Source organism: Heptranchias perlo, chromosome 2 (assembly GCF_035084215.1).
Source record: "Heptranchias perlo isolate sHepPer1 chromosome 2, sHepPer1.hap1, whole genome shotgun sequence".
NCBI classification, from domain to species: Eukaryota; Metazoa; Chordata; class Chondrichthyes; order Hexanchiformes; family Hexanchidae; genus Heptranchias; species Heptranchias perlo.
In genome coordinates, this window is record NC_090326.1 from 108,774,254 (window position 1) to 108,786,623 (window position 12,370).

Consider the following 12,370-nt stretch of genomic DNA (forward strand, 5'->3'; position numbering starts at 1 on the left):
TATTGAATGGCGGATCAGGCTCGAGGGGCCGTATGGCCTATTTCTACTCCTATTTCTTATGTTCTTATGTTCACAGCCAATGAAGTACTTTTGAAGTGTAGTCACTGTTGTGATGTAGGAAACGTGACAGCCAATTTGCACACGGCAAGGTCCCACAAACAGCAATGAGATAATGACCAGATCATTTATTTTTTTAGTGATGTTGGTTAAAGGATAAATATTCACCAGGACACCGGGGAAGACTCCTCTGCTCTTCTTTGAATAGTTCAATGGGATCTTTTACGTCCATTTGCGAGGGTAGATGGGGCCTTGGTTTAACATCTCATCCAAAAGACAGTACTGCACTTAAGTGTCAGTCTGGATTATGTGCTCAAGTCCCTGACTCATAGGTGAGAGTGCTACGGCTAAAAATAAAACATGTGATCTGTTTGGCCTAAATCTAGATGTTTTAACGATTCGATTGGATTCCAGGGTGAGGTAGCAAACTCCCACTTGAGACTATGGGCTCGATTTTCGCACCCCCGAGCGGGTGCGTTCGTGGCGGGGGGCTGCGAAAATCGGGGATTCCCCGCATGTGGGACTCCCGCCGGCAATTAAAGCTGGTGGGGTGCCACTTAAAAAAATCATTAAGGTATTTCAGATTGTTTAGAGACCTGATTAACATGACATTTTAGGAGGGGTGGGATTTTGCAAACAACTGGGACTGTTTCCCGTACTGGGGGAAACACTCCCAGTTCAAATGGACGTGTTGCAGCCATCAGCCTGTGGCAGCTGCAAAGGTCCATTTGACAGGGTGGTGGGGAAGACCCTCACTCATTGCAGGAGGCCACTCTGTCACTTTGGACAAACTTCTAACAATAAAATTCACCAACTTGCACAGTCCAGACTCATGTACCTACCTTGCGGACCCCCTCAAATTCCGAAGGGGGACCGCCATAGCTGCAGTCATGACCTCCTCGGAGGAAGAACAGCATCACCAGCCTCTCCGGCCACGCCATCCACCTCTGACACGCGGAGCCCCACAACACAGTGCTGTGACACAGCCACCTGCACAGCAGGAGGGAGGGCAACGGCAGACAGCGATGCGTCGCAGAAGGCACTACCTTCGCCACAGGGTCTACAGACCGAGATTCAGCTTCCTGGACCTCTCTGAGCAGCAGTGCACACGGAGGCTCAGAGTCACTCGACATGTAGTCGTGGACATCTGCAGCCTCCTTCATGCCAAGCTGCTCCCGGCTGGTCCGAGCACCATCTTCTTACCTGTCGCTGTCAAAGTCACCACTGCCCTCAACAACTTCTCCTCCGCATCCTTCCAGGGTGCCACTGGGGACGTCGCCGACGTCTCTCAGTCGTCTGCACAAAAGAGCCCTGCAAATACACCTACACCCACTCTGCAGTGACACAATGGGTGGCATCAATTGTGGGTCTTCATAGTGATCCTCAGGAAAGGGCATTATTGCACAAACCAGACAAGATTCACAAAGACGTGGCAGTAGTGGTGACAATATAATATGTAATGTGAGTTGATCAGAAATTAAATATAGGTAAAAACCATGACAAACCCTCAAACACCCTTGTGCATCCCCTTCATGCTCACGACACGTTTGCCTTACGCTTCCTACTGCACATATGTGATGCATGCCCTGTGGCTGCAGCACAGGTAGTGGCAGGTTGAGTGAGGCTGACTGTAAAAGAGATGCATGAGAGGGTGAGTATGAGATAGAGCCATGAGATTGTATGAGGATTGAGTTGAGTGGTAGTGGCGGGATGAGTACTGGCGAGGTGAGTAGGTGCAGGTAAGATGAGGATGGTGAGTAGTTGTGAGGAGTGATGTGATAGAATAGTGTTGGCAGTGCAGAAGGAGATGTGGGGTGGGAGCGGTGATGTGGCAGACGGAGTGTAGGGGAATGAGTAAGTGTACTCACTTCGGCTGACCTACTTAGGTCATTGAAGCGCCTCCTGCACTCTATGCAGGTGCGTGATATGTTGGTGGTGCAGGTGACCTCCTCTGCCACCTCGAGCCAGGCCTTCTTGGTGGCAGAGGCAGGCCGCTTTCTCCTGCCCGCCGGGGGGAAGATCTCTGTCCTCCCCCTCCTCCTCACCCCATCCAATAATACCTGGAGTGAGGCATCATTAAACCTGGGAGCAGCCTTCCCCCTGGGCTGCTGCATGCTGTAATTTTTCCTATTTCCTGCAGCATCAGTCAGTGGAGGACTGCCCCTTTAAATAGCGCTCCTCCAGCTGACAGCCTATACTGCGCATGTGCAGTTTGCCTGCTGCGCAGCTTTCCAGCACGAAACCCGGAAGCACAGGTGAGTGGCTCCAATTAGTCTGCAATTGCGTGCGGAGCGCCCCGATTTCACTGGGCACGTTACCCACGGCGCCCAGTCGACCCCCCGCTGTGAACCCGCCGCCCTCCTAATATCGGGCCCCATTACTGTTATTCCATGTCACACACCCAAACATTTTAAGATTCAAACATAAGTTGACTTAGACACAACCTTTGCCAAGATGATCAGAAGAATTGGTCCATTAAAAATCAAAGTTGGCATTATATTTAGTCAGAGAGTGACGTAGTTGGGTGAGGCCATTAGTGATTGAAAAAGCAGCACAGCACAGCCTTGTCTGCCTGCTCTGTTTTACAGCCAATCCTTAAAGAGCAACTGAAGCCACAGGAAGTGTTAACACCTCGGGGTGGAAGAACAAATTCTGTAATTTGTAACTGACAAGTAGACAAAATGGAATTACCACATTAGCGATGGATGGTAAAATGTCGTCCATTACTTCTACCGTGTCTGTGTGTTTTAACCATCTGTCTCCTTAACTGAGGAAGCCTGAGTTTTAATTTGATAAAATATTTTTTAAACAGATTCACTTGTACTATATGATTCCTCCGCTGCTTGCTATAGATGTTTGAAGGCAAGCTCTGATTTCAGATTGTTAGAGCTTATTGCCAGTTGAGATTTCTGACCACTTACGCAGATGCCTTTTGATGTTTCATTACATAAATTTCAGAGTTTAAGGTACAATCACGATACTATTCTTGTCTGATTAATTTGCTGGGTTTTAATCATTCCATTTCCATAGGGCTGAATCCTGAATGCCCATTACTGTTCCTTTTGTTAGGCCTTCATAGTGCTCATGTCCATCAAACCTCAATCAATTAATGGCAACTACTGTCCTCAATCAGTGTTTAGTCAGGAGTCCCATCAATTTCTTTATCCTAGCCTAGCCTCAGTTAATTAACGGCGATAGTTCCTGACGATGGATTGCTACCACTAATCAACTATTATAATAGCTTCAGTAGTGAGAAACCACTGCCTATCACTTCATAAATATTGTGTGAGACCATTAAACCATTAAGGTGGTGGAGCATCCAAAATTAATGTCAGCGAAAAGCAAAGACAGTGATAGTAATTTCTAAATTTCTTCAGATATATTTTACTGCTAGTTTCCAGCTACAGAGTAACATATGAATATGCAACCAAGAAGAGAGATATCAATACGAGTCAGAACACGGACTGCAGCGGTTCAAGAAGGCGACTCACCACCACCTTCTCAAGGGCAACTAGGGATGGGCAATAAATGCTGGCCTTGCCAGTGATGCCCACATCCCATGAATGAATTAAAAAAAAGAAAACTAACATGCCTCTTCCTACACCAATGGGCAAGGTAACCCCTGTACAAGGCCGGGACCGGATGGATAAAGGTCTTGGCCGAATTTGTGGCAGTTCTGCCACATACCCACTGGAATTTTTAGTGGGAGTGTTCTGGAAGGGCCATGGATTTTTGGCTGCCAACAGTTTGTAATATGGGATGAAATGACTACGTAGTTAGAAAAATGAATTTATCAGGGCCAGTCAGCACGGATTTCTAAAACGCAGGTTGTGCTTGATTAATCTTATTCAAATGAATCGAATTAACATCAGGTGGGTTCTGTAAAGGGGTTGCGACTTTGCCACATTACCACTCAGGCAGTCAGACAAAAATGTATCCCAATGTTTTTCTCAATCACTGCAGACAGATAAATAAATTTGTTTCCCTCTAATACCAGTTAGCTTATTTCAGATATTACTGCTGTAAGATGGTGTCTATCTACAAATAGCAATCAAAGAATTATTCAAGCTGCTAGCCGTAATCTGACATCATAATAAAGCTAGTGTGAGTATAGCATATTTTTCAAGTACTTGCTGTAATTCAAATATTCATGAAAATTTCTATATATTTCACGTGGTTCCTTGAATCTTATTTTTCATGCAAGTGTGAAACATCAATCTTTATGTATAATATAGCTGCACGCACATTTATTTTTAAGACTCAGTCAATATTTTACTGCAACAGGGCAATAGTTGAAACAAATATCCTAAGGCTTTTGAGTTTTTTAAAAAATATAATGACAAATAAGCTTTAATTCCTTACCCACGTAGAGCTGGCTGTAGAGTTCCAGTCTAGTGTGACCCTGGGTTGGTGCCTTCCTGAAATCCCTGCGCAGTAGATCTACTTGAAGGCTCGCTTCCTTTACGTTGCGCTCAGCGATTACTCGATGCCACTGGTCATCATTCAAAGGATTTGGGGATCTCACTGTGAGTTCCTCTGGGCCATTACCCACATCAAATGAAAATGTCACATCAGTAGGTGCTGAAAATACAAGTCATAATTCAGATCTTATTTAATTAAAACATTAAATTTAGATATACTTCTGGAGGGAAAGGGGACTAAGTGATAAATGGTGAGATGAAATGTAAACAGGGTTAAGAATAATCAAAAGTATATCAGCTTTTTTGGCCTAATAGCCTTTTCCTATTCTTAAAAGTTCTTAAATTCTTGCTTCGATAAGGACCGTAACAGTTTGAAATTCTAAATGCCATCATAATTTTTGTCTGACTGAACATAACATCAGTGAAGCTCTTTCCTCCAGGGAGTTCATAGAATCATAGAAAATTTACGGCACAGAAGGAGGCCATTCGGCCCATCGTGTCCGCACCGGCTGAGAAACGAGCCACCCAGCCTAATCCCACTTTCCCACATTTGGTCCATAGCCCTGCAGGTCACGGCTCTTCAGGTGCACATCCAGGTATTTTTTTTAAATGAGTTGAGGGTTTCTACCTCTACCACCCTCTCAGGCAGTGAGTTCCAGACCCTCACCACCCTCTGGGTGAAAATTTTTTCCCTCATTTCCGCTCTAATCCTTCTACCAATCACTTTAAATCTATGCCCTCTGGTTATTGACCCCTCCGCTAAGGGAAATAGGTCCTTCCTATCCATTCTATCTAGGCCTCTCATAATTTTGTACACCTCAATCAAATCACCCCTCATCCTCCTCTGTTGCAAGGAAAACAACCCCAGCCTATCCAATCTGTTATCATAGCTAAAATTCAGGAGTTTCAGCAATACACAGTGAAGATCCTGAATTATTTCACTTCCTTCATTTGGCATGAACATACAGGAAGACAGCAGGCAAGACCATGATTATATTTTTCCTCCCAAAGCTCGGGGGGGGGGGGGGAAGTGATAATTACATTACTAGTCCCTGAAAGATGATACAAGTTTCTGCAGTAATTTGCCAATTGTCCATATGCCAAATCAGACAAAATGGGAAAAATGAGATCCAGGTATAATTTGCTGATCTGACCTTTGTTAATCCACCAACTGTCTTACACAAATCTGTGTGAACACGTATTTATTTTCTGTTTCAATGCAACTTTTTGAAATTTAGGAGCCATGCCAAACCAACAAGGTTTGTCTTTATGATTCATAACTGACTTACATGGCCGTGTGCTCTATAACTTGGTAATACTACAGTAAATATAAACTGCTTTGTAGTTCAGCAGAATGTAAGGCAGTAAGATGCAGGCAACAGTTTCTTGGGAATGCGACTAGAAAGGGTTAACAATCAGATAAACAAGCACATGAAAGAATTGTGCACTGGTCCCTGCTTACCTGGTTTTAATAATCTTTGTGTATAAAAAAACACATTTTAACATCTTGAATTGACTCAAATGCAACTCTATGATAATACCACTTAAAAATAAGAGATTGCCTGTTTACAGTAACTTCTAGATTCAGTCTCTCCCAACCACAATAGATATCAATAACTTGCATTTATACAGCAAATAGATAAATGCAAGTTTTATTTTATATTCTTTATTTACCACCACTCCACCTCCAATTGTCCTTCATTTTTTTTCTATTTTTTTAGTTCCGAGCTGATTTTTTTTAACCCCCGTCCCTATTTTCTTTCTTTGATACCCAGGTCTTTAAGTACCACGGGAAATTTATTACTGTTTTACATATATTGTTGCATTTCTTTGTACTTTCATGTAAAAAACACAGAGACTTTCACAGCTTTGTTGACACTTGCTCACAAGCTGAGTCAATATAACTTTTCACATAGGCCAGGAATCAGAAATTAAAGTCAAATTTGTTAATAAGTGGTAGTCACATCCTACCCTGCCCCAGTCAAGTAACCTTTCATCCTTCCCCTTCAACCTTTCAGATTACCTGAGTGCTTGGTCATACTCTCACAATAAGGTCAAAGATCAATTTGTTAATTTTTCAGACAATATAACAAGCTTGTGTACATACTACAAAGCAATTTTTTCAAAAATATACCAGCCTAAATCTAAAAAGATACTCCATTTACATGTACACACATCTGTCTCACGTATTCAATTCTTAAACTCAAATTATTCTGTTGCTTCTTTCAGCTGCGTTGGGAGGAGACTCATTTTCCTCTTCTGATTTTGACTTTCTAGGTTGAGGGTTAATGTGGCCTATTTTGAAGGGGGGGGGGGTGGAGTGCAATTTATTTTGTTGTGGGAGAAGAGTTTATTTTGAGAAGATTCCATATTGGAATGGGTTCACAGTTGTGGGGGGGGGGTGCTGCTCTTTCTGAATTCAGATATTGGTATCTCGCTGATTAAGTTTCTTTAGTTTGACATTACAAGGTGGTTTACTTAATTTTCTGGGTTTTTATCCTCAGTGACTGGCCACCTCTAAATTTCTGATATTGGCGATTCAATTCATTACCTCAGAATATCTACTTTAATTGAAAGATATACATCAAGAATGATCCAAAATGACATTACCAATCTCACACACTGACTGTTTCAAATCTGCACAGGCAGTCTACTGAACGCTCAGATTCCCTTACCTGAATACTTACATGCAGGATCCCAACAAAAGTGCTGAACCCTCAAAGCTCTTTAAACCAAAGTATCCATTATAATGGGATAACTGCAGTTGGAGGTTTTTTACTTACAGAAATGGGTAACACACTGCTCAAAGATACTGACTTCAAGATTGTTTTAAAGAAGGTTTAAGAAAACAGATGAAGTGTTCTTCTTACTAAAGGCTGATGTGTTCATTTTTTTTGTTATTGATTGGCTACTTATAAGACACCCGAGTAAACAACAGAGTCTCAGGTCAGAGTGGCCAACAATTGAGACAATGGTAATTAAAATATTATGTGGATCAATGAAAGGTCAATGTTCTAATAAAACCTGTGCCTTGCAGTGCTGGTGACTGGATTTACCCTGAAATGAGTTAATTACTTACAATGTTATGCCACTTTCCCTCAATTCCTGGGTACTTGCTCTAAATTTGTACGTCACTATAAAAGTGAGAACGTCTGGTTAGATTGCTCTGCACAGTAAGTCATATTTTTGTTTTCTTCAATGTTGAAAGTTGGAATAATGTAAATGAGTGGTCTAATAGCAGCCTGTATTGGGGCCCTTAGCTATGCTAATACTATACTGATACTTTCTGAATTGTTAAACTAATTGGCTCAGATTTTGCTGTAGCACGGCATCTAATGGCATCTGCCGTTATTTAGACTTGCCCTTCCACATTTAGGTTTTTAAATTGTTTGCATAGCAAGTTGCTGAAAGTGTGAGCTGATAACGTCGCAGCGAGAGAAACAGGGCATCTGGGACCTGATTGAACAGGGCAAGCAACTGTGTATCTCCTTACCCAATCAGATTGAAGGATTGTGAAATTAACAGCACAAGGACTGAAAAGGAAGTGTAAATTAGAGTGGGTGAATTCGATGTCAAAGCAGGTGCAGAAAAAGTGAAATAAAGAGAGAAAGAAGAGACAGAAAGGAAATGTAATTTTTTTTTTAACAATTTTAAATTTTACATTTTTAAAATTTCCAACAAGAATTAAAACCTGAAGGAATGAGAATCCACACTTGTATTAGTTAATTTTCAGTGCCAGAGAGGTTGACTGTCTTGGATACAGAATTGGCTAAGGGACAGGAAACAGAGAGTAGTGGTGAACGGTTGTTTTTTGGACTGGAGGGAGGTGTACAGTGGGTGTTCCCAACGGGTCAGTGCTGGGACCACTCCTTTTCTTGATATATATTAATGACTTGGACTTGGGTGTACAGGGCACAATTTCAAACTTTGCAGATGACACAAAACTTGGAAGTGTAGTAAACAGTGAAAAGGATAGTAATAGACTTCAAGAGGATATAGGCAGGCTGGAGGCATGGGTGGACATGTGGCAGATGACAATTAACGCAGAAAAATGCGAAGTGATACATTTCAGTAGGAAGAACAAGGAGAGGCAATATAAACTAGAGGGCACAACTCTTAAAGGGGTACAGGAACAGAGAGATCTGGGGATATATGTGTACAAATTGTTGAAGGTGGCTGGGCAGGTTGAGAAAGCTGTTAAAAAAGCATATGGGGTCCTGGGCTTTATAAATAGAGGCATAGAGTACAAAAGTATGGAAGTCATGATGAACCTTTAGAAAACACTGGTTTGGCCACAACTGGATTTTTGTGTCCAGTTCTGGGCACCGCACTTTAGGAAAGATGTGAAGGCCTTAGAGAGGGTGCAGAAGAGATTTACTAGAATGATTCCAGGGAGGAGGAACTTTAGTTACGTGGATAGACTGGAGAAGCTGGGATTGTTCTGCTTGGAACAGAGACGGTTGCGAGGAGATTTGATAGAGGTATTCAAAATCATGAAGGGTCAAGGCAGAATGAGAGAAACTGTTCCCATTGGTGGAGGGGTCAAGAACCAGAGGACATAGATTTAAAGTGATTTTCAAAAGAACCAAAAGGTGACATGAGGAAAAATTTCTTTTACACAGCGAGTGGTTAGGATCTGGAATGCACTACCTGAGTGGGTGGTGGAGGCAGATTCAATCACGGCCTTCAAAAGGGAACCGGATAAGTACTTGAAGGGAAAAATTTTGCAGGGCTACGGGGATAGGGTAGGGGAGTGGGACTAGCTGGATTGCTCTTGCCTAGAGCCAGCGTGGACTCCATGGACCAAATAGCTTCCTTCCGTGCTGTAATCTTTCTATGATTATATGATTCTATGAAGATGATCTATCCCGTGAATTGCGAATCACCAGACATTGCTGGCCAATTTGCGCCGCTCCGCCGTTAACCTCCCATGATTTTCATGAAGTTGCTGTATTTGTACATTAATTGCCCATTAAACTTGCCACAGAAAGTTAAGTCTAGTAATTAACAGCACAAGTACCCTTTTAATGACATGATAATTGTTAATGACTGCCAATCAACCTCTCTTGCCCAGAAAGTAAACAATTTTAATTGTGGAGTCTCATTCCTTCAGGTTGGGAATTGTTTTTGGAGATTTTAAAAATGTCAAATTTTAAATTTGTTGGCTTATTTTTCATTTCTGTCTCTTTTTGTCTCTCTCTCTTCATCCAATCTTTCTTTCACTCTCTTTATTTCTTTGTGTGGCTAATTTGACATTGAATTCACCCACTCTAATTCATCCTCCTTCTCAGTTCTTCCTCAATCCTTTAATTCTCAATCCTTAAATTGCATTGGTTAAGGAGATCCATTGCTTGTCGCATTTTCATCAAGGTCCCAGATGCCCTATTGCCCTCACTGCACCATTATCAGCTCACACTTTCAGCAAGTTTTAAGACATGCACAAATAAGTCTAACTAGTGGGACATGCTCCAGCAAAATCTGGCCCATTGTTACTCATATCACTATTAAAAACCAAATGTGTGCTGCACAGTACAAAGCTACCTGATAAAACCTTGAGACACTGACTTTTTACCAACTTAGAAATTTAGAGCCAGCACGAAGGAAAAGTAATACTGCTTTGCAGGCAATTAAATCTGTTTAGTTCCTGACAGTAGCAAATTACATGACATATGGGGATCTCTTACCATTTGCATATTTTAAACTAGGATGTAATTTCCCTAAAAGCTTGTAGCTGGAGACGTGCTTTCACTGATATAATGAAATCCTATCATTGACGATTCATAATGGAGTGAGATGACAAGTCTTACAACTCAAATCCCATTACTTCACAAATGACTAATTTTACTGTGAAGAATAAGTATTTGTTAAACATAACTAGTTTCAGATTCCAATAATTCACTGTTCATTGAAAAATCTGGCACATCATTCATTAGATTGTTTAAACCTGTGAAATATAAATGACGAGCAAGTTTAGAGTGATTTATAGGATTTTTCAAAGGAAGAAAATTTAATATTTCAGCTTATCATAATATAGAATGAGATTTTACTCTCAGATGTTTAGACAGAATTAAAAAGTGCTATAAAAATGAAGCATTCATAGGTTGTTGACCATTATTCAGACTGACCAGAAGAATAAAACTTCTGATTTGTTCCAAATTAAAAACTGCCAGTTTTATTCTTTTTGAATACTAAGGGAATCAAGGGACATAGGGATAGGGCGGGAAAGTGGAGTTGAGGTAGAAGATCAGCCATGATCTTATTGAATGGTGGAGCAGACTCGAGGGGTCGTATGGCCTACTCCTGCTCCTATTTCTTATGTTCTTAATAGATTAATAGTAATTGTTTTGTGCCACTATTAATTCACTGTTGTAAATACAGTTTATAACATTTGGAAGTAAATGAATCAAAGACAATCTGAAAATACTTAATTCTTGACACAAATCCTGTGGTGGTAAAAGGCCAAACTCTGCTCGAGGGCAAATTATCAGCTTTCCTACAATTTGGTTGATGTTCCTGACTAATCTAGAGGAGAAATCTGCTGCAATTAGAATTGTGTTACTTGTGATTTATCTCTAGTCAGTATTTTATAAGAAATCAATTTAACATGTATTGTGGATACATTTTCTTCATCTAGCTGCTTTATTGCCTTTGGTTCAAGAGTTTTGTATGGGTATTTGTATATAGCTGTGTGCGTCTCAGGTTTCTTGAGTATTGTGTACACCTTGTTCTACTTTTCAACATCAGGATAAATGAGAAGATTATCTCATTAAACCAGAAAACATATACAATAGAACCATTTGGCCTATGGGTTGCAGTCCTTCTACATATTCTGTATTCTTCCAGTTTCTATTGTGAGAAAGTTACAATGAGTTAATAACTGCCAATATTTTATTTTATGCTATAATTCAGAATAAAACACTGACAAAAGTTTACTCATGCCCAAAAACAAAACAAAAAATGAATGTACAGCATTTTTAGAACTAATCCGTCTAATCTTTTTCTAAGCTGTAAATATGAATTGTTTTAGATTTGAACCAATGTGATTTCTTAGCCACAATATTAGATTGTTACATGACCAATTGATCCAGGAACCCATGTAAGCAGCAGTGCTATTGGACCTGCTATTAAGTAACAGTCAGGAGATGGTACAGCATGTTAGAGTCAGAGAACATCTGGGCAACGATGACCACAATAGGATGGAGTTTAAAGTTGGGTTTATGATGGAAAAGGGAATGAATACAACCGAAGCATTCAAGATTAGAAAGACAGAGTTTGAGAGAATGAACGATGAGCAAAGGGAGCTGGACTGGAAAGCACGGTCAGAATGGAAAGGAAGAAGAAAAATGGATCATGTTTAGAAATACTGCACACACACAGATACAATTAGAGAAGGGTAACAGAAGGGGATGACCAATTTGGGCAACACTGGAAGTAATGCAGGGCAATAAAGAGATTGTTCGCAAAGTATAAAGTTAAGGGTAGCACATTAGACCATGACCATGACCAGGCTGGAGTCATACTTAGGACAAAGGAAGATGGTAGTGGTTGTTGGAGGCCAATCATCTCAGCCCCAGGACATTGCTGCAGGAGTTCCTCATGGCAGTGTCCTAGGCCCAATCTTCTTTAGCTGCTTCATCAATGACCTTCCCTCCATTATAAGGCCAGAAATGGGGATGTTCGCTGATGATTGCACAGTGTTCAGTTCTATTCGCAACCCCTCAGATAATGAAGCAGTCTGTGCCCGCATGCAGCAAGACCTGGACAACATCCAGGCTTGGGCTGATATGTGGCAAGTAACATTTGCGCCAGACAAGTGCCAGGCAATGAGTATCTCCAACAAGAGACGGTCTAACCACTTCCCCTTGACATTCAACAACATTATCATCGCCAAA

The 12,370-nt window shown here is 41.2% G+C and overlaps 1 protein-coding gene across 2 annotated transcripts in view; it reads right to left on the minus strand.

Annotated features, from left to right (window-relative positions):
- The window catches only part of cntnap2a (contactin associated protein 2a), a 1,620,024-nt gene that overhangs the window by 178,101 nt on the left and 1,429,553 nt on the right, over nt 1–12,370 (minus strand). For both annotated transcript variants that reach the window (XM_068005678.1, XM_068005683.1), the window contains exon 17: nt 4,420–4,638. In XM_068005678.1, coding sequence (XP_067861779.1) covers nt 4,420–4,638 — 219 coding nt within the window. The remainder of the gene's footprint in view (nt 1–4,419; nt 4,639–12,370) is intronic.